General features: G+C 41.1%; 2 protein-coding genes across 15 annotated transcripts in view; one reads left to right on the forward strand and one right to left on the reverse strand.

Annotated features, from left to right (window-relative positions):
• The window catches only part of unm_hu7910 (un-named hu7910), a 238,752-nt gene extending 225,392 nt beyond the window's left edge, over window positions 1–13,360 (forward strand). For all 12 annotated transcript variants that reach the window (XM_041189895.1, XM_041189898.1, XM_041189900.1 and 9 more), the window contains 2 exons: window positions 7,876–8,009; window positions 9,865–13,360. In XM_041189895.1, coding sequence (XP_041045829.1) covers window positions 7,876–8,009; window positions 9,865–10,015 — 285 coding nt within the window. In that variant the 3' untranslated portion in view covers window positions 10,016–13,360. The remainder of the gene's footprint in view (window positions 1–7,875; window positions 8,010–9,864) is intronic.
• Window positions 13,357–22,637, reverse strand: part of LOC121279058 (clavesin-1-like) — a 126,418-nt gene continuing 117,137 nt past the window's right edge. For all 3 annotated transcript variants that reach the window (XM_041189910.1, XM_041189909.1, XM_041189908.1), the window contains one exon: window positions 13,357–14,075. In XM_041189910.1, coding sequence (XP_041045844.1) covers window positions 13,991–14,075 — 85 coding nt within the window. In that variant the 3' untranslated portion in view covers window positions 13,357–13,990. The remainder of the gene's footprint in view (window positions 14,076–22,637) is intronic.

The following is a 22,637-nucleotide window of genomic DNA, read 5'->3' on the forward strand; positions in this document are numbered from 1 at the left end:
GGCTGTCTGGTCAAGTTGAGCAGTAGGTCCAATGGATACAAATTTTGACCTGTCATTAAGAATGATGTGCATTTTGTTGATATAGTTACACTTGTTAAGGATGACTATTCCCGTCCCTCTGTCAGGCTTACTGATGTGTATGTCCAGCTTAGTTTTAAGACTTCTCAACGCTGAAAGACGTTCATGTTGCATGTGAAAATCAGACAGGCCATTCGGAATCCTGCAGTATGCATGCGCTAAATCAGCTAGGCTTGCTTTCAACTATTCAGCATCCTCAGGTGGGATAGCTGGGAGTAGAGGAATTCGAACTCAGCAAATACTTCTTCCTACTTGAGTTGGTATAAATACACCAAAATTGAAACCATGCACAAGCACAAACTCCTCACTTTCTGAGAGTATATGGTCAGAGAAATTTGTTGTGTTTAGTGGCATTGTTAATTGTGTTGCCAAACCGCTTTGGCTTAAGTGAGCTTATGGTGCAAACGTGTTTCAATCGGGCACTGTTTATGGTGCGGTCATCAATTGAAGCAATACAGTGGCATAAACGGATGAAATCAAAAATGAAAGGAAGTTGCACACCTCACCCCAAGTGCAGTGTAGGGCACAGTATAAGTTAGTAACCCTATTTCCAAACTGTTCAATCTTATCTTGCATAAATGCTTGCTCAATCGTGAGATTGTCTCTCATTTTAGCATTATCGATATGTTTGGAAATGAAAACTGGCATAACTTTGGGTGTAATACACTCTTGGAGAAATTTGATATTGGCGACCCTGATCAGATCATTTCACGTTGCATATCGCACAAACTCATGAACAGGCCTAATGCCATCACTTTTGGCCCTGAAAAGTGCACAGTTGCCCTTCCAGGGTAATCTGAGGTAAAGGTACCTCAAAACTTTGAGCAACAGGTGAAGTTTGCTGTTTCACGCTGCCACTGTGCAGAAGCAACATGAGTGGTATTCACCATTGACAGGATGCTGCCATCAAGCCAAAATGAAGCTCTGCTTGTCACACAAATGAGTGACATGTTATATGAATTTCAGTGCCAGTGTGATGCTAGGTGTGTAGGCCATACTTCCAAAAACTAGTGGATCGATTCAAACAGCATGCCCCTTCTGTTGTTCGCAACGGGCAAGGTACAGACCATACCCAACCAGCCCATGCTTACAAAACTCAAAACAGAGTGTCCAACATTAGATAAAAAAACTGCGGATGCTGGAAATCCAAAACAAAAACAGAATTACCTGGAAAAACTCAGCAGGTCTGGCAGCATCGGCGGAGAAGAAAAGAGTTGACGTTTCGAGTCCTCGTGACCCTTCGACAGAAGTTCTGTCGAAGGGTCACGAGGACTCGAAACGTCAACTCTTTTCTTCTCCGCCGATGCTGCCAGACCTGCTGAGTTTTTCCAGGTAATTCTGTTTTTGTCCAACATTAGACGTGATTCTGCGATTGGACAGCATTTGCTAAATAATTTTCAATGTGCTAAGAATTACACTGACAACCAATTTAAGATTGTCAGTTGGACTCAATGTGGCGCAATTGTGTGTATTAAAAGCTACATCTATTAATACGCAGGGCCCTGCTCTTTGCAGACAGAAAGAACATGTACACACATTGTGTCTGTTTCAGCTAAACAAAATAAGTGACAGCCATTCGCTGGTTCATTCCTCAGGGCAATGCCTTGACCAATCAGAGTCAAGCTGCCTGGTTTAAAATTTTAAACAATGCTTGGCAGTTAACTGTTGGTCACCATTAACTGGTGCATTTTCTATGGCAATGCCTCTAACTAATCAGAGTTCACTTGCCAACCAATCAGCACTCTCTTATACTGTATAAAGTTGTTGCTGCATTGGTATTCTTGCGATTGTCATGTGTGCAAGATGAAAAGCTTTGACAAAACATCTTTTTTTCAGCAATTCTCTTTATTTACTTTCTGTATGTGATTTTACATTGAATTATATTATCTAATTTGCACTTCCCAGTTTAGACACTGCATGGCTCAAGAAGGATTTTTCAGTCTGATTGGCTGAAGAGAGACACGCTGTTACTTGCCCTGTTCTCACATGCTACAGATGCCCTGTAGAGGGCGCGATGCTGAAATGGATCTCTAATTGCCATAAGTTGCTGCACAAACGTCTGTGGGCAGCTTTAAGCATAATGAGCAACAGATGCCGTTTGTTCATTGCTGATTGCAAAATCTGGGCCAATTACCCTAAGCCTGACAAATGTCATCTTTGGCTAACATTTTACAGTAAACTGTTCACTTGTAAAATCAGTTTAGTTTCTGAGCGAGGTATATCAAGGACAATAGGTGGCATATCACACTGTTCATTAACCTCAACGTTGTAAAGCAACCTAAACTGATGAGCTAAGTCTCTCAAACACATATTTTGTCAATTTTTTTTTATTCATTCAAGGGATGTGGGTGCTCCAGGCTAGGCCAGCATTTATTGCCCATCCCTAATTGCCCTTGAGAAGGTGATGTTGAGCCGCTGCCTTGAACCACTGCAATCCACGTGGTGTAGGTACACCCACAGTGCTGTTAGGTAGGGAGTTCCAAGATTTTGACCCAGCAACAATGAAGGACTGGCGATATATTTCCAAGTCAGAATGGTGAGTGGCTTGGAGGGGGACCTTCCAGGTGGTGGTGTTCCCATTTATCTGCTGCCCTTGTCCTTCTAGATGGTAGTGGTCATGGGTTTGGAAGGTGCTGTCTAAGGAGGCTTGATGAGTTTCTTTAGATCTACAGGACAAAACCGCATTGACCATCTCAATCGTGGGGTTCAAGAATGGCTAATGCACAGGAGGTATGGTGCCTGAGTTTTCAGTCATTCCTCCGATAAAGTCAGCTGGAAATGTGTCCCTGACAATCACGGCGACCCTGCAGCTATTTAATGCTCCGTGGAGTGTTGGGACTTTCACATCTCACTCAAGGGAAGTTCCGCCTCAGAGCTGCCAGGCATCTGATTGGCGAGCGGCTGTGTAGTCCCAGCAATCCAACGGTGGCCATTGTGGGGAGTACAAGCAGTTCCACCAGCTGTAAGTCCATAGGGCCATTGCAAGTCTGAGAGTTCATGGTGGAACAGGAGGGGAGACCAAGGGGAGGGGGGAATTAAATCATGATGGCAAGGACAAAAGGGGAAGTAGCACCCTGAGGGGCAGTCCTTGGATGGAGTGGCTGATTTGGAAATGGACCCATGTGGGAGGCCTTCCTGCCTGAGGTCTGAACGTGGATACTTGCCCCTTCCCTGAACTCCTCCCTTCGGTCACATAATTGAGGCCAGGCAGGAAGTGGCCATTAATTGGCCATATAAGGGCCTCAATTGGGACGAAGACAGGCGGGCCACCCCTGCAAAATTGCAGACAGGTCAGGGGCTTACAGATAGACAGGAAGGCCATCTGGGGAATTTTAGGCCCCCAGCTGCCTGCAAACCTGCCAGCGGGGGGCCAGTAGAATTCTGCCTATGGGGAGTGCATCAAAGCCTAAAAGTCCACTTGATGGTCTTGCATTTTATACTCATTTTCTTTTTTCCAAAAGTTCTTTGGCATGGCTGAAAGGGTATCAACAGCCCTCTTGTCCAATTGCCTATTTCTATGTAACCCAAAATATTGAGTATTGGCAAATTATTGGAATGTAAGGAAATCACAGCCAAGCCCATTCTTCATCTCAGCCAATGTCAATACAAAAGTACTTTCTAGCATGTCTGCAGTGGTAAACTTTTTTCATTTCTCTCATTGACCCTGTGATCAATTCTGTTGCCTCTGTTGCCATGCTTGCTGAGATTAACTAATCGAGTAGACAAAAGGGACTGAGTCTGTTCTGTCCTGTCCTGCTCTGCAACACATCGAGATGGGGAGAGCTGATAGTACATATAGTATTCTTTCTGGGCATTTTTTTGCTTGAGATCAAAATTTTAGTCATGAATATTGAAGAGAAAATGCCCTCCTGTGACAACTGATGCACATAAATCACTAACACTACTCATTAGTTAGAATGAGCAAAATAAGTTCAAACTTTTAATAATTCTGAAAATTATTATGCTCTGCACTTTAGAAATTAATGTACCATTAATCTGGTGTTGCTAGTTTATTGGCAGCTTAGCCATAGAACTTTTCAAAAGTACAGTAACTATGAGCTGAATTTTATGATGGACACTGAAGTCCTGCCGCCAGGGCTGAAAATGGGAGGTGAACCTGCTTCAGCCAGAAGCAGGAGTCTGGGGCAGCATATTATTGGTGGTGGACACATAAGCGGCAGTCAACAGTGTTGCCATCCCTATTAAACCCACCCCCAAGAGCTGGTGGCCCAATCAGAGGGCCAGCAACTCAGCAGCCTCAGCAATGATCCCCAGTGGTTCCAGGGATGCCGGGGCCAGCCAGGCAGTCTCTCACAATCATGGGGTGGCAAGAGTTCATTGCGAGCATGCTGTTTTACAGGGGGAGTCATTGCTGCCGGGTGTGGAGGCACCCCTGTGGGCCTTGGACTGCCCAAAAAGGGCAGCCCCCACCACCCCTCGTGAACTCATGAAGCCTGCTGGGAAGCCACCAGCTTTCACTGAACAGTCTCCCCACATGGTGCGCATCCCCCGCACCCCCCTGCCCCAAAAACCCCAGCCACTGCTGGCAAAATGCCTGCAGAGGTGGAAAGAGGCACTTAATTGGACACAAGTGGCACAGTGGGGCTCCAGCTGGCACATCTGCCAGAACTGGCAAAATGGCATGGCAGCAGGAAGGTATTGGGCATATCCTCTATAACACCTTCCTGCATGAAGGGGCTGGTAAAATTCCAGTCTACATTTCCATTTCTTATGCAAGATTTTTTTTGAATTTAGAAGTATTTCTTTCTGCGGCACATAGACTATTTTGGGAGTTTTTTTTTAAATCTGGTTTTAATTGGCATTCAGACTGAAACCTCACCCCATTTAGCCATTTCTATGGGTAGAAAGAGACAGCTGTCCTAAAATGTGCCCCGCCTAACGGATGCCGATGGGAGAATTTCTGATGAAAGGTCATCAACCTGAAAAGTTGACTCTGTTTCTCTCTCTGCAGATGCTACCTCACCTAAGTATTTTCAGCATTTCTGTTTTTATTTAAGTAGTTTTTGATGCTAGTTAATAGACAGACCCTACCTTATAGGGGAAAGCAGGCTTCTCTTTTGGGGGTAGTGTGTGTAGCGTTGGGGGGGTGACAGTGCATCTGAATAAAAAATATTTTCACATACGATCTTTGAAATGTATTTGCTTGGGTATAGTTTATTCTACTTCGATTGCTAAACTAATGGAAAATAAGTAGTTCCCATGGACTCAGCCATTTCAGAACAACAGGAATAAATTCCGATTTTTCTAGAGATGAAGATTCTAATTGTGTCTGTGTTGTGCCCCTGTCTGTCCGCCCGCCCCCAGTGCCCGCCTGTCCGCCCGCCCCCAGTGCCCGCCTGTCCGCCCGCCCCCAGTGCCCACCTGTCCGCCCGCCCCCAGTGCCCACTTGTCCACCCATGTCACGACACATGAAAGGAATTGGCTGTGTACCCACTACCATGGAAAACAGCATTGAAACCACTGGATGGAGTGAATTGAGAACGGCAGCCAGAATAACAGCCAGAGGACCCAGCCGGTTGGTACTGGTTCTTTAAAGCTGAATAGCAGTGCATTTCTTTTGTCAAAGCCCATTTTACTTGTGGGCCTGATTGGTCAGTGAAGGGTCAAATAGTCAACTTTTTTTTTAAAAAGCTATTCATGAGTCCCATTGCTAATATAGATAGATTGCTGTACCCAGCATAGCATACAGAACAGCTACACAGGAGTGTGTTAAAATATTCTTTTCTTAGCAACACAAGCCGATCAGACAGCTTAAAAAATACTTGGTACATTGGAAAGTATAGAAGCAGAAGTCAGCTACGTAAGAGGATCTTCAAACTCTGCATAATAAGTCTGGCGGTGAGCAATTATCATTAGTAAGCAGTAAAACTACTATCCCTGAGTAGCTTCAGGGTTGACAGCTGCTTTTGACCTTTAACCCTGCCTTACCCACCCCCGTTTCATACTTTGCCTGTGAATCAATAGGATGCACTTAGTGGCTTATTTGAAAAGCAAATGAATCAATAACATGTCTAGGGCAGCTTAATTTTAAACAATTTTGAACAAGGACATTGTGTCCCAGAAAGGTTATTGAGAATGGGTGTTGTGAAAAAAGACCTCATAATGGGACCCTTTCCCCACTAGATGCATACATTTCTTCTGAAAAGAATATTTCTGCTCCAGCAACAAATAGGTTGGTGAGGGCAAAAGGATATGAGCATTTTTAGGTACAGGAAAAGGCAATGATTGACTACCCCTTACCATTTCAATGGAAGAGATGTAAACTAGTTATGGCTGCTAGACTTGCTGGCCCATGAAAATAAAATTTCAAATAACATTTTGGAGGGAGTCATAACTGGAATGTTGAGATAGCAAACATCCTCCATTGTGTGGCATATTGCTTAGCCATCAACCCATTGTGTGGACAGTGGAAAACATTGATACTGTTGCCACATGACAAAAACTGGCTTGGATTAGGAAACACCTGTAAATACCTTATTAACCCACAAGGACAGGACAGGTCAGCCTGGTATGCAAAGACTAAAGGGAGCCATCTCACCCAACACTAGGGGAGGACCCTGCCTCAGAAGTCACCTTAGGCAAAAAATTGGGGCTTATTTGTTTTACCTGCCAGAGTTCAGAGTTACAAGAAAGCCTATTTCATGTCCCTTCCTTAAAGTCAGTGGACTCAAGGGGTTAAAACAATCTTCCTCAAAAACACATCTTGATGTGGTCAACCGCAAGGTGAGAAAAGGAAATTATCCCACATCTCTCTCCCTGTCCGTAACAACCTATAACTGGCTACTTGTTGTGGCAAGCCCGAAATGTGTAGCTCAAAGTTAGGAGAGCCAAGAATTGAGAGAGGGCTGGAAAACTGAGTCAGGGAGCGTTGTCTTTCTTAAGTGGAGGAAAAAGCAACGTATATGTTGACATGTCTAGGCAATTTGACTCCATGTCCGTTATTTTCAGGGCATTAAGTACGGGAGCCACAATTTGTACAATTTACCTGAATGCCAGACAGACTATAATTGGAGCTCACTGCACACATTAAAATTGTCATGGTTCCAAGATTGGTTTCCTGCAAACCTCATTCATAAGTTCTTTCCAGCCTGAATTTTTTTACTATTCATGGCTAGCCTCAGTTTCTTGATTACAGAAATGTTCTACTCAGAGCTATACTTCACTTCTTATTCTGTGACTTTTTATCCTAGGCATTAGTTGCCAAAGTGGAGCTTAAAAATCAAGACATCAACTGCATTTTCCTATCCACTATGTCCATGAAATCGTTGAGAAAAATCCATCAAGTTAGCTAAACATGGCCTTCCTTTCTTGAATGCTGGTTGTTCATTAATAAACTCTTCTTATCTAAATGATCATCTAATCAATCTCTCAAGATCATTCCACAGAACGTCCCTACAGCAAATGCTAAGTATGTTATCTATGCTTTCCAAACCTTGTAAACCTATCCTGAATCTAATGAGCTTTCCAAAATAGCAGTTAAAGCTACAGTAATTTCAGTCCCCTATCTTTTTGACCATTGGGCACAAGTAATTGAATTTTTTGTTAATATTTGATCTTTTTTGTAAACCTAAACTTTGTTATTTGCATAAAATCTGGCTTTCCCTCAGAGGAATTTGTAGGGTAATTTTAGCAAAGTTAAGAAATGTAAGTAATATTTTGCAAAGATTTTGCCAAACAGGTTCTTAACGCACAGATGGTTGATGTATTCATCAAAATCAGTATAAGCTGTAAGTGTGAGAAAATAATTTTGAATTTACTGTTGTGCATTTTTTTTAGATTAAGTATTCAGTTATGCATCCAGGGACTCATGTATGGCCTCACACCGGACCTACAAACTGCCGCCTAAGAATGCATCTTGGCCTAGTTATTCCTAAACAAGGATGTAAAATACGCTGTGCCAATGACACCAGGTAAGACATCTCTTGATGTTTGTTGAAGAAGTTAAGAATCGAACCTAAAAGTTACAGTAACCTTTTTATAAAATGTTATTGCCTCACCCAAGTTTGCTACAACGGCAAAAAAAGACTGGTGTTGGAAAAACTGGCATCAGATTGCTGTTGCTGTATACATGTATGAGTATTTTACTGAATTCTCCCAATCTACAACCGTAACTCCAGAGTTACTGCCAATGTTACAGCTGGAGCTTGGGAGAATGCCTGTGAAAATTCTACCCCAGAGTTTATGAAACTATTCAACCGTTATTTAAACATTTGATTGCCTCCACTGAAATGTAGCTTAATCAGCCTTAAACTAATTTCTGCACTTTGATAGTCAGGATTTTATGGAGCCTGCTAAAGGGCAGCAGGGGGATGGAGGGGGAGGGTGCAACAAGGAGTTAGTGCAGAGTGCCCATTGGCAGGAGAAGTGGAGGATGGCCCTCCTGCCCAGAGGCCAATTGTGCCATTCAAGTAGCCAATTAAGGGTCTCTTCCAGTCTCTGCTGGCGGCCTGCCTGTGAGTTCAGGGGTTTTGGGGGGCCTCCTAATTGGGCACTCTGGGCCCATGGAGGGGACCCATAGCAGCCATGACTGCCCCCCACCCCCACAACAGCACCAACCCTCCCACCACCACCACTTTATCAACCACCCCCCTCACTGGCCGTGCCAGATTGAACCCTGCGACCTCGACCCAACTTGCTGTGCCGTGAGGTCGCCATACATCGAGGATGATCTTGGTTGGGTGCAATTCCAGTGGTGGCCACAGCTCCCAATTGTGCTGCTGGGACTGAAAAGCTGGAGACCCTTTGAATGTCCAGTAACTCTTGGAGGTAGGCTCTTATCTTTAAAGGGACGGAAGCCTGATGGCAGCTCCTTAGCTGCTTGTTTGGCAGAAATTTGGGTCAGGGCTACCCCAAACTGCTGAGGCCGAGTTTCTATCACTACCCTGACAAAATCCCAGTCAATATTGTTACATTAAACATTCAAATATATAAGTAGGTTTTATTTGTAAAGGCTTAATTTAAAAACATATAGGATGTCTTGGTGACAGCCCATTTCATCCATTCCAGACTGCTAATCATCTAAATCTTAAGAAACCATTTTTCTCTTAACCATAGGCAAAATACACATTGACCTGGTACTGACTTTGTCTTTGTGCCCATCTGTACACTACTGAGCATTAATGACTGCAAGTGGTAGTCTAGTGTCAGACCTTTACCCAAATGTCTAATTTATGTTTCAATTACAATGATACTTTTTTTTTAATTGGTAAGCCTTAATGGTTTGAAAAATAGAAAAATCCCTATTGCTGGTAAAGGGGTGCTCATAAAATTTGGACTAAAGGTGCATTATTGCAGTTTGCTGTCTCACCAGACCCAGGAGTAGATGAAAAAAGTGTTTCCCACCAACATCCCTCACCCTAATCAACAAAAAATTCATGACCAATACTCCAATAATAACTGCTCAATGCAATACAATAAAACTGCTTTGAATAATTTTCAAGCATTCAAGTTAATGAAGTGCGCAACCAACATGTCAAAAACACCAGAAAATTTAAAATGGCAATAGCTGCTTCATCTAGAGTCAATGCGTGACTCTTAGATGGGATATACACCACAGAAATAGGCCATTTGGCCCAACCAGCCCATTGGTTCTTATCTTGCACTACCTACTGATGCCCTATTTTAGGAAACAATTTTCTTACCAAATTCTCTTTCCAAAATATATATATATATATGTAAAGAAAAATGTTGTTAAATATCTCTAAGCTTCGAATTCTGCTTTTCAACAGATATTGATCCAAATTCAATGTTGTTCTCTTGTTGCAGAGAATGGAAGGAGGGGAAGGTGATCATCTTTGATGATTCTTTTGAGCATGAAGTTTGGCAGGATGCTAACAGCTTTCGGCTTATCTTCATAGTGGATGTTTGGCACCCAGAGCTGACGCCTCACCAACGAAGAACTCTTTCCCCAATCTAATGGCATATTTGGGGCATAAAGTGGCAAAGGTTTGAGAGTTGAGCAAATATGAAGAAATTGTCTTACATAATGAAGTGTAACAAATTCCTTTGATTTGTTTTTTTCCTGATATTTTTGGCCCAGGAGAGTTTTCTGGGGCTGAGGGGCAATGTATTTTGAAAAAAAAAGCAGCCAATTAAATACAAAAGTCTCCTGGAATATTTTTAAGAGGGCATGTAGAGGTTGAGTGATGCAAACTTGACCTGTGTCCTCTTCTGGAACAAAACACTAAGACCAAAGCTGAATAAGATCTACTGAGGAAAATCCAACATGGCATTTTTCCACTTGTGATTTGGAATAAAAGCAAAGATGCAAAATAGTTCACCTCAAGCTATCGAAGAACCCCTTCATTGGGAAGATCAGCGTATTATATAGCTTTCCATCATATTAAATCAAAATTGGGTTTGACTAAATTTTATAAGATGCACACGTTGTCACATTCACATAACTGGTCTTCTGTGTCTTGTATTTCCATATGGAATCATTCTGTATAAATTTTGATTATTTTTATTGTATAGGTATTCAGGCGTTCTTCAATCATTGATATTGACAAATTACATAAAGATGAATTGTACCTCACATTGCATTTGGTCAAGTTTGCACTCTGTACACAGATTTAGTTGAAATCAGCATTTCTTCTTTGCTAACATTAACAAATTATAGTGTTTCATGCAATAGTACGCTTTTAATAATCAAGAACTAAAATATTAACTTTGAATTTATTTTGTCCTACTTCTCTTAATTTTTGAATCTTTTGTTTATAGTGAGTGCTGAAGCCTCAATGGGGGAGCTGCCTTTGAGAAGTTACTAAGCCTGACAGTGTGAGCGAGATTGATTAACACACACAGTTGAAATGACATGATCACTGAAGCATCCTGAGTTAACAGATGTATCTGTGCTTATACTTAGCTCCCCCACACTGCGCTTGGTAACTCGTCCAAAGTCATTTCCCCAGCAATATCAGTGGCGGTCACTGTTTAAGTAAAAACAGTTGAAATTACCAAATATTATAAATAATCATAAGGCAAGTTTCTGACCATCAGTGTTGCTTTACTAAGCATAAAAATGAATCCTCCTTTGAATGCAGAATTGCACATATAAATTCTGTGGAAAGAACACAAAATACACTTCCATAAGATGCTAATTGCCACAGATGCCAATGTTGAACTTTTTTAGTGTGACAAAAATGAACAAATGCCAATGTGAGAGGCACAGTCATCCAGTAGACAGCTGATACATCTGTACAAAATGCCAAAAAGCAGATGGCTTGTGACAGCCTTAATACATCTACAATAAAATGACCATATGTTTTTATGTTCAAATTTATTATGCCAAGTGTAAATGACAGACTTTACTTTGCAGGAGCAAAGCAAAGGAGGGCTGAGTTCACCACATAATCAAGATACTTTTGTCTCAAAGCAGTCAAGGGAGCAGTCAGGTCCCTGTTGAGAGTTGAGGATTGCAACCTACACCAGAATGTGGGAAAAATGCGATCTCCACATATTGTTATGTTTTGGCACACTATCTAAGTGACAGAATGTTGGGTACAGGAAGATCGTGGGAAATTACATTTTAGTCTAACAAAAATGTGTAGAGATACAGTGATATAAATATATCACTTTTTGTCATGTACAAAGTATAATTCTGTTAGACTAATGCTGTAGATTCTGGTTTTGATGGATTTACTGTTTGAAAACTACCCAAAGGAATTGGATTAGCGGCACAGAGGGGAGGAGCCTTTTATTCTGTTAATCTGGTTTATTCCTGTCTATCACATACATACTAATATTATGAGAGCCCTTTTTAATGCAAATGTAGTTGAATATTCCTCAATTTCTATTGCTATTCTATCTAAATATTGTGGTTTTATGTTTTACTCACCTCTTTTCTGATGCACTGAACTCAGGATGTTGGTAGTGATAGCCAAAGCTGCATGGTGCCTGGCATTCCAGTGACATTGACTTTGTCCTGAAGTCCAATGAGATTCTGAGTTCAGACTCAAAAGGAACATCAAGGTACCAGGGCATATAATATTCAGTGAGATTTTATCTATTTAGTTTTACCTGTTACAGGAATAAAATACTGAAGTATTCATGTAACCATAAATAAAAACATGAGTGATAGGCTACAATGATACTGCAACATTTTGTAAATTGTTAATTTCACATTATTCAAAGCTGTTTGATACTTTTCCTCTCATTTCTCCATTCTGAAGCGCATGTTTGAAGAGACTCAAATGCTGGTGGTGATCATTACTGTCATCATAAGATATATTTTTAGTGAGAGCTGTCATTGAGAACATGGTCACTTTCATTTCTCTGCTATTCCCAGCCTTAAAATAAATTCTAATCTACTGTACATTTAAAGATGATTAGAGGCCTAACTCAATTTTGGAACAAATTTCATACCAGTTATGCTAGTTTTGGAAAAGTGCAGCTTCAATCTGCTTCTATTTCAAAAGACTACTCGCAATAGGATAAGTGGCTGCATTCTATTCTACTGATAGAGAATAAATAGATTGCATTTTATTGTGTATTGACATTTTTTGGCATGGTTTATTGTTTCCTTCCTGATATCAGATTTGTCTTACTAAAATGAGTGGATTCAGTCAACCAGTTAAGGCACTGCAATTCTCTTTATATCCTGTCATTGACTTGATGAGGTTTTAATTCTAATTCTAAAATACTACTGTATATCATTGAATAAAATTAATTTGCTCTGAGTATTATGGATAGGTGTTCTAAGTACCAGTATCATGTCGATTGATACTTTGCTGTAGTGGTTTCCTAGAGAAGAAGACAACGATTTCTAGCTGTAATTGCCTCTGCATATATGGAACCTTGTAATCCGTATTCTAAAAGTTATAATTTTCTTTATAAAGGAGTCAGTCATGTCATGTCTTTCACAGCTGCATTCATGAATTATATGAAGCTCATCTTGATTTTGTGTTTTCTATGACTTTGCGTTGGGATAAGTGGAATATTATGCCTTTTTTTTTAAAGAGTATAAACCTGACATTCTTCAAACAAAATGGAGCTACCACTATGTTAGATTTCAATACTGTATTTCCAACTGTAAATAGTTATTTTTGAAATTAAAGTTTTTAATTATACTTTAGGTTTTTATACAGCTCTTAGATCAAGAACCATTTTGATATTAGTAAAAGTTTAATTACAGTTAATGCTGGGATGAAATAAAATGTTGGGATTGAACGTCTGTAAGTTATTTATAAACACAAACACTTGTGAAATGCTGTAAAAGTCACTACCCCTGATATTTCTCAAAATAAAGCACAAAAGAACTTGAGTAATTCTTCTTTATTTGCTCAATCAAATAAACAGTTTTGTGGTTGGCAACATTAGCTTCATTTACTGAATTTAAATAAAATGCACTGATGAATATTGAACATTCATCCAGTAAATCAAATGGATATATGGATCTTTGGCACTTTAATAAATGTTTTTTCATCCTCCCTTCTATTCATAACTTATTTGTTTTTGAGTTTTTCATTCTGATATCGAAATATAAAAACAAATCCTCTTTCAGCTACCACTCAAAGGCACAAATATATCTGAATATTATGTGCCTGTCATCAAGACCTAAACAGTTCTGCATGAATGAAAATTTGCCTTATCTCTTCTTTAGGCAAAATACTAATCTGCTGTCATGGCTACTGTCAGGTCACTTACAACAGATACAAAATCCTTTAGGTATATTATTTTAAATGATTTCTCATTCTTTAATCAACGCCTGGATGTTCTGACGAGATAGCTGATGGATGACTGGTGATTTCTGAATTTTGCCTTTTTAAGAAAAATGAAAAAAAAAATCACATAGCTGAATGTGACTTGATTTAAGCAAGTGCTCCATTAATGTTTGCACCACTGAGTTCCAGCTCTGGAGTTCCCATTGTGTGACTTAGGAAATGCCTTTAGTTCAGTCCAGAGCCAGTAATGGCTGAGTGTTATCATCATCTCTGTCTTCGTGCTTCAGGGCACCTGGTTCTACCACTGACTGCGACCTGCAAGATGGACAAATCATGTTACTGTTAAACAGGACCTCAATCAATGTAAGATAACTGTAAATTCTTCCACTGTTTCAGAACAATAAAACAAAAATTGTGCTTTACTGTTACAAATTAGTTAGTTCTGCACAGTAAATATTACAATATGGAAATCAGTTTTTAAAATGTCAAGTGTAAGCTGGAGTACCGTAGCAAAATCTGAGTAATTCATTTATCAGTCCAGCAACTGGAAAACTATTAGATGGCAAAAAATGTTAGAATCTTGGTTATTTTCCTATTTTTAATCTTTTCTATTGACATCAATTACCAGGTGGTTTGTCATTGCAAACCTTGTTTAAGCTGTAATTTAAATCCTGCCTCTCATTTGTATTTCACCTTACTGTGTTGAGCCCACATTAGCTGTTGTTTACAAATTCATGCTGCAATAAACAGAAAAAATGGAAGCAGTAAACAATATTTTAAATATGGGCTCCTAAGCAAATTTCTCTTTCTTGATTCAAAAGCCTTTGCTTGTTGTCGCCAAGCAAAATCCATGAGCCCAACAATTCTAATGTGAACAGTGTTTGAAAATAGCAATAGGCAGCTCTCCCAACAGCCTAGTGGATAAAGGCACCAGCTGGCGTAGCAATAAGTTACACAGACAAAAAGCCACAGATTCGATTCCTGGTCTCTGCTGAGTAAGTTAATGTCAGCTGGGGCAGCTGTTGAGGCACCACAATTAGCTTCAGTGCTTTTAGGCTAAAAGGGGGCCTGAAGCATGGTGTGTGTGTGTGTGTGTGTGTGTGTGTGTTGGAGGTGGGGGTGGGTAAGGGAGTTGTGGGTGAAAAAAGGGAAATGAATCAAGTTTCCCCATTGATGATCATAACCCAGTTATGGACGCTGCATACGTTTGAACAATGAGGACAGTATGTGAACTTAAATATTCTTTGATACTCTTGTTGCATGATAATTGTAATACATTGAACTTAAAATAGTCACCATTATCCCAAATAACATAATTAATGTTATCCACATTTTTAGTAGTAGGCCATAATATTTCTTACAGGTAAAATCTGCTTTTGGATTACATGAATTGTCCTTCATCACATTCTATCCTTTTTATATCTAACATGTGCCTGACTTTCCTTGTTCTAGAGAATTCATAAAATGTGAAGGAAATTAATTGCTGCCAAGATGAATGAAAGTTTAACCCTCCTATGAACTCCTTTACCTGTGAAACTTAGTGCTATTCGTTTACTTTTCTGCTTGTCAATGCAAACTTTTTCATGTTTAATTAACTCTTAAATCCTATGAAATATGTTCCTGAAAACAGGCCTGAGGCTTGCTCAAATTGGACCTTGGTGGTCACTGCTATAATACTAGCAGGGTGCAGACATCAGTTGAGTGTTAAGCTGCAGTTCACTAGTTGAGGGTTTCCAAAGGTTGGTCTGCAGGTAAGTCCTGGGGTGGAGGAAGACTATTTGACTGGGAGCAAGTGTGGACTGGCAGTGGCCTGCAGTATTGTTATGGAGACAGAAGGAGCACTCATACTTCCCCAGCGCCATGTTAAGGTAAATGAATAAAGCATCCTTCGTGGCCTCCAGCAGTCGCTTTAGATTACAGCGTAGCCAGAAACAGGATCCACTCAAGTTTCTTTTTTTATTCATTCATGGGACGTGGGCATCGCTGGCTAGGCTAGCATTCCCGTCCAAGTTCCCCCCCCCCGACCCAAGTCACACACCAACCTGACTTAGAAATATATCACCGTTACTTCACTGTCCCTGGGTCAAACTACTGGAACTCCCTCTCTAACTGCAGCGGTTCAAGATGGCAGTTCACCACCACCTTTTCAAGGGCAATTAGGGATGGGCAATAAATGCTGGCCTAGCCAGCAACATGCATATCCTCTAAATGAATTTTTAAGAATGTATTTCCCATTCCTAATTGCTCTAGAAAAGGTAGTGATGAGCTGCCTTCTTAAACTGTTGCAGTCCACGTGGTACATCCACCGTGCTGTTAAGATGGGAGTTCCAGGATTTTGACCCAGCAACAATGAAGGCACTGTGATATATTTTCAAGTCAGGATGGTGTGTGGCTTGGAAGGGAGCTTCCAGGAAGTAGTGCTCCCTTACATCTGTTGCCCTTGTCCTTCTAGATAGTAGCAGTCATGGGTTTGGAAGGTGCTGCGTAAGGAGCCTTGGTGAGTTCCTGCAGTGCATCATGTAGATAGTACATACTGGTGCCACTGCATTGGTGATGGAGGGAGTGAATGTTTGTGGATGGGTTGCCAATCGAGCGATCTGCTTTGTTTTGGATGGTGTCAAGTTTCTTGAGTTTAGTTAGAGCTGTGCTCATCCAGGCAAGTGGACAGTATTCCATCACACTCCTGATATGTGCTTTGTAGATGGTGGACAGGATTTGGGGAATCAGGCGGTGAGTTACTCACTGCACGATTCCTAGCATCTGACCTGCTCTTGTCGGTACAGGATGTTGACATTGGGGGATTCAGTGATGTTAATACATTGAATGTCAAGGAGTGATGGTTAGATTCTCTCTTGTTGGAGGTGGTCATTGCCTGACACTTGTGTGGCACAAATGTTACTTGCCACTTGTCAGCCCAAGCCAGGATATTGTCCAAGTCTTGCTGCATTTGGACATGGACTGCTTCAGTTTTTGAGGAGTCGCAAATGGTGCTGAACATTGTGCAATCATCAGCGAACATCTCCACTTCTGATCTTATGATGGAAGGAAGGTCATTGATGAAGCAGCTGAAGATTTCTAGAACAAGAGGCCATAGTTTTAGGCTAAGGGGTGGTAGATTTAAATCAGAGATGAGGAGGAATTACTTTTCTCAAAGGGTTGTGCATCTGTGGAATTCACTGCCTCAGTGCAGTGGATGCCGGGACACTGAATAAATTTGAGGAGACAGACGGATTTTTAATTAGTAAAGGATTGAAAAGTTAGGGGGAGAGGGCAGGAAATTGGAATTGAGGCTGAAATTAGATCAGCCTTGATTGTATTGAAAGGCAGAGCAGGCTCGAGGGGCTGAATTGCCTACTCCTGCTCCTAGTTCTTATGGTTGGGCCAAGGATAGAAGTTACCTGCTTCCAGTTTGCAGAACCCTGCCTTTATGGCTTCAGCCATGCAATGGGTGATCTTAGCATCCTAAACAATTATTTATTTTCAGTACAGATTTTGTAGAAGCACAATAAGCACTATTGGATTCCTTTCCAGATCTTTCCAGCAAGTTTTACTTAGCAAGTTTTTTTATTTACCCGGTGACATTGACCATTTTCCTCCTATAGCTGTCTACTAAGCAGTCACCTGCAATCAGGCATGCTGTCTAATGATGAGAGAAAATTTGATGTATCATTTTTATATGCTTATAGACAACTTTCCAATCAAATGGCAAACTTTTAGCTGTCTTACTGAAGATTTCTTAGTTTAAGAAGATTGCCTGCACTATGGGTCTTTTTAAAATGTTGCATTCATATTGCAACTTTTGTGGCCACAGAACATTCCAAAGTACTTTACAACCGATGAAACACATTTGAACTGTAGTCACTATTCCAATATGGGAAACACGGCAGCCATTCTGTGCACAGCATAGCAATGCAATAATGACCAGACTTTGTGATGATTGAAGGTTAAATATTGACCAGTACACCAGGGATAACTCCCATGCTCTTAAACAAAATTAGGAGCAGGAGTAGGCCATTTGCCCCCTCGAGCCTGTTCCGCCATTCATTAAGATCATGCCTGTGCCCTGAAATTCACTTTCCTGCTTACTGTACCCTGGCCTCCATTAATCCTTGACTCCCTTTTTAATCAAAAACTTGTCTAGCTCAGCTTTGAATATATCCAATGACTCAGGGAAGAGAATTCCAAACGCTAACAACCCTCTAAGGGAAGAAATTCTTCCGCATCTTCATATTAAATGGGGGACCCCTTATTTTGAAACTGCTCTCCGTTCTAGATTACCCCCACAAGGGGACACCTCCTCTCAGCAACTACCCTGTAAAGCTCCCTCAGAATTATATGTTTCAATAAGATCACCTCTCATTCTTCTAAAGTCCATGAATATAGACCCAACATAGTGAACCTTTCCTCATAAGACAAACCCCTCATCCCAGGAATCAGCCTAGAGAACCTTCTCTGTACTGTTGCCAATGCAAGTATGTCCCTCCTTAAGTTAGGGGACCAAAACCGCACACAGTGCTCTAGGTACTTACAGTCTAGGTGTAGTCTCATCAATGCCCTATACAGTTGTGGCAAGACTTCCCTACTTTTAAACTCCATCTCCTTTGCAATAAAGCCCAACATTCTTTTTACTATCCTAATTACATGCAGAACCTTTATGCTGACTTTATGGGTGTCATTGTACATGAATCACAAATAGTGTCATAGGATCTTTCATGTAGGCCTGAGAGAGGAGATGGAGCCTCAATTTAATCTCCCGGCTGAAAGCCAGCCCCTCTGACAGTGCAAAACTCCCTCAGTACTGTACTGAGTACTACAGTGCAGTGTAGATGTTTGTGCTCAACTCCTGGAGTGGGAATTGAACCCACAGCCTCTGACTCAAAGTCGAAAGTACTTCCAACTAAACTGCAGTTCTCATGGCAAAATTAGAATTGGAGCCTTTATTTAATTTCATTGTACTGCACATCTGCATTGTTCTGAGTTACTTGAAGATAATGGCTGTGTTGGAGCAACAGAAAATAGTTTGCCTGGTTCTTCACTCATTTGAATGAAATGTGATCAGTGCCCTAAGGACAGAAGTACAAATAAATTTGTGAAAAAACATTTTCAAGTTACTGACGAAGGAACAATATATCAATGTTAACTAAGAGCATTTTACAGCTGTTTTCTGAGGTTTCCCTGCTGGAATATCTGTATGCATACAAACACAAACATACTATATATGTTACAGTGGTCATCTGAATTCTGACTGCTTTCTAATTTACAAGATCAGAAAGAACCTAAAAAAGCATTTTAACGTGAATTTCTAATGAACTTTATCTTTTTAAAAGGAACATAATGTTGAGTTTCAAACCAAAAGCAAAAAAGACCTTAAGGTGAAAAGTCAATTTTGAGAACTAAATCAATTGTGCTACAAAAATGGAGTAAAATTAGAAAAAGAAACTTTGAACCGGCAGGAATGGGAAGATCTGGGAATTGTATCATTATGCACTTGCTGAAGGATGGAGTTTCCACAGATATGAATATAAATAAGACCAGAGCCCAATCTAGTGAACCTGTACAGCCTCCAATGCGAGTATATCCTTCCTTAAATATGGAGACCAAAATTGCACAGAGTACTTGATTTTATGCTCCCTTGCTATTGTGTTTGAAGGTCGGGCAGGGGGGTTGTAAAATGCAGCGCAAGGTGTTCCTGTTGCCTACCCGCCTGGCCATGACCTGTAGAGCCTGCTCTGCCATTCAATATGATCATGGCTGATCTTGGGCTTCAATTCCACTTTCCCGCCTGCCCCCCACCCCTTATCCCTTGATTCCCTGAGGCGCCAACAATCTCTCTGTCTCCATTTAAATATATTCAATGATGGCGCAGAATTACAAAGATTCACAACACTCTGAGTGAAGAAATTTCTCCTCATCTCAATCCTAAATGATCAACCCCTTATCCTGAGACTGTATCCCCTTGTTCTAGATTCCCTAGCCAGGGAAAACAATGTTTCAATACCTACCCTGTCAAGTCCACCTTATTCTTCTGAGCTCCAAAGAATATAGACCCTATTTACTCAGTGTCATCCCAAGGAACAATCTAGTGAACCTTCACTGTACTGCCTCCAATGCAAGTATATCCTTGTTTAAATATGAAGACTAAAACTACACACACATGGCTGGATTGTACACTCTCCAACCAGCGGCGAGGGCTTGTATATTGCAGAGCACAGCTTTCCTGCCGCCTATCCAGATGCCTGTTTCCTGAATTACAAGGGGCTATGGAGGCAATGGGCGGCCTGCCCTCCCTTGGGCTTATTGGGCCCCTTAAGTGACCAATCAATGGTAACTTAAGCGTCTCATCCTGCCCCTGCTACTATTTTACTTGCAGGAGTGGGGAAGTCCACAGAATTCGGTATCCCAGTAGCTTTTACTGGTGTCATGGTCACTGATCCTATCCCAGAATTGCTTATGGACATATTGAACTTTTTAAGTAAGCTGGCTGAGACTGTAAGGTAACCACTTGTCGGGAAATTCTTATGTGAATTACTTGATCAACTAGTTCAGAGAGAACGGAATGTCACACCTAAAAGGTGCAAACTGAATAGTGATCTCCTGTGGTTGCAGAGATAATCTTAGCCAAAACAACCTCCTGTTGTGTTATATCCCAGACTGTGAAATGAACTGAGTTGAAAAGAAAACACATCTGGGTGAAAGACATGTTTGTTTTCTTCCCTTTCAGGAATACACAAGGAAAGGGGTTTTAAAAAAAGCCAACTGCAACCTTCGTTCTGTGTGCTAGCCTGGTGTTCTGTTCTGGTGTGTATGTGTTGTGAAGGTCACTAACTGGACAACCCAGACACCTGAAAGTAAAAAACTCTTTCTCTCTGATTGCTGGAAGCTAATCACAAGTCAGAAAAGCCACAGGTGAAAAGGAAACAGGACAACTCCTTTCAGCTAACTTGCAGAACCAAGAGTCTCCAAAACCAACCGCTCAACTGCCAAAGTCAGCATTACTAGAATCACCCCAACTTAACGGCCACAACGTTTCACCATCTACTTCTCACCGACAAGCCAAAGGACTGATTCTATATCCTTTTAACTTTTATTTTTGGACTCAATTTCTAATTTCTAATCTGTGTGTATGTTATTTATTATTTTTATTTTTTTTTCTCACCTTTAGTAACTAATAACTCACTCTTTCTTTCACTCAAGACAGCCTGCTTAAATTGGTTCCTCTTTAAAACATAAATACATTTGGACTGGCAAAAGATATCCACCAGGATTGGGATCCTTTTTAAGTTAACTTTGTTGCAACCAACTAAGAGGGTTTTGTAAAGGGAGCCAGTTCATCTCTCCTCACCCGGGAACATAACAGTTTGGGGTACCTCATTCAGGACCATAACAAATTGGGGGAACCTCACCTGGGAACTGGTCATAACATTAGACAGGCTCTTGTCGGGCAAGAAAAGGTGGACCTATTTGGGGGGGGGGGTGGTTCCCTGTGCCCGTCCCTTTCATTCCCCTCCATGGGGCCAACTAGCTATACCCTGCCAATACTCTGGACTTATCTTCACTCCAGTCTCTATAACCCCCTCTTCGGAGACTGGCTGTCATCCCAACAGAGGCCACTGCTCGAATTTGCCACTGCTGGGACTACAGAGCTGCTGGTTAATTGGAATGGCTGACAACTCTCTAAGGTAGGATTTCCTCCCCAGATGGGGGCAGAAATCTCGCCTTGAACCAATTAACTTCCCACCGAGTGTAAAATGGCTGCAGGGTAACTGGCTTTTTCATGGGAGAGCTCTTAATTGACTGTTGTGTCAGGAAACATGACAGCCCATAAAATTCAGCTCAGTATTGTTTTATGGTTTATCATGTCTAAGCTATACTGGGAAGGTGTCCCTCTACTCATGAGTGACTTAAGTAAGGCTCTTGTGTGTAAACTATTCCATCTTACAGAGTTTCTAGCACCTAAATTCTGATGCCACTGTTACATCGTTATACACATCACTATCTCATTACCATAACTACTAACCCATTGTGCTACATCTCATAACTTTTTAATAACAATGTTAAACTATTTCTTAAATTATTTACATTACATTTACACTACCACATCTCCCTCAAAGTCTGAAGTTCACAGGTTAAGCCTTTGCAGTGCCTTCACAGTTCTCCCTGACCTTGTTCTTGTCACCATTTAGCGAGAGTGATAGTCTTGAGCTGGTTCGTTGACTGGGTCACCACTCTGCGAGGTGATTGATGTAGTCTTCGTGTCATCATCCCAGAGCCTGTGATAATCAAACTCATTTGTTCTTGCCACCTCTAATAAGATTAGAGCTTTCCTGTTTCTCCTGAACATTCCAAATGGAGTTTGGATGAGATCGGAATGTGGTTGTTCTGTTCCTTTAAGGACTGCGCCTTCAGACTTTCGTTTTCGATTCAAGACTTTCCGACCTGGTACTAATATTGCTAAAGTCTTCACTCTATGCCTGGAGTTATACCAGCTCCTCTGTTTTTCTTGTTGACCATTCTCCACACTCCTCACTCTTTTATGGTCATCTGATGTAACATTTGGTTGTAAGTTTTGCTTCAACAAAGGAATTTATGTTTTCAGCCCATGAGCAGCTCTGAGGCTAAAATCCAATCACTATTCTTGGTCATTAGCAGTTTAATAATTTTCACCGCTCTTTCACCCTTGCCATTGGCCTGTGGGTGAAGAGGAGAACTGGTAACATGAATGATCCCACAGTCTTCTGTAAACCTCTTGAAGTATTCGTTCATGAACTGTGGCCCATAGTCAGAAATAATTTAGTTCACAAACCCATGCATGGAGAAAATATTCTGTAATGGCCTTATCACAGTGCCAGCCATCGTAGTGTGGAATTTGGTAGCTTC

The sequence above is a fragment of the Carcharodon carcharias genome, chromosome 6 (assembly GCF_017639515.1).
Source record: "Carcharodon carcharias isolate sCarCar2 chromosome 6, sCarCar2.pri, whole genome shotgun sequence".
NCBI lineage: Eukaryota > Metazoa > Chordata > Chondrichthyes > Lamniformes > Lamnidae > Carcharodon > Carcharodon carcharias.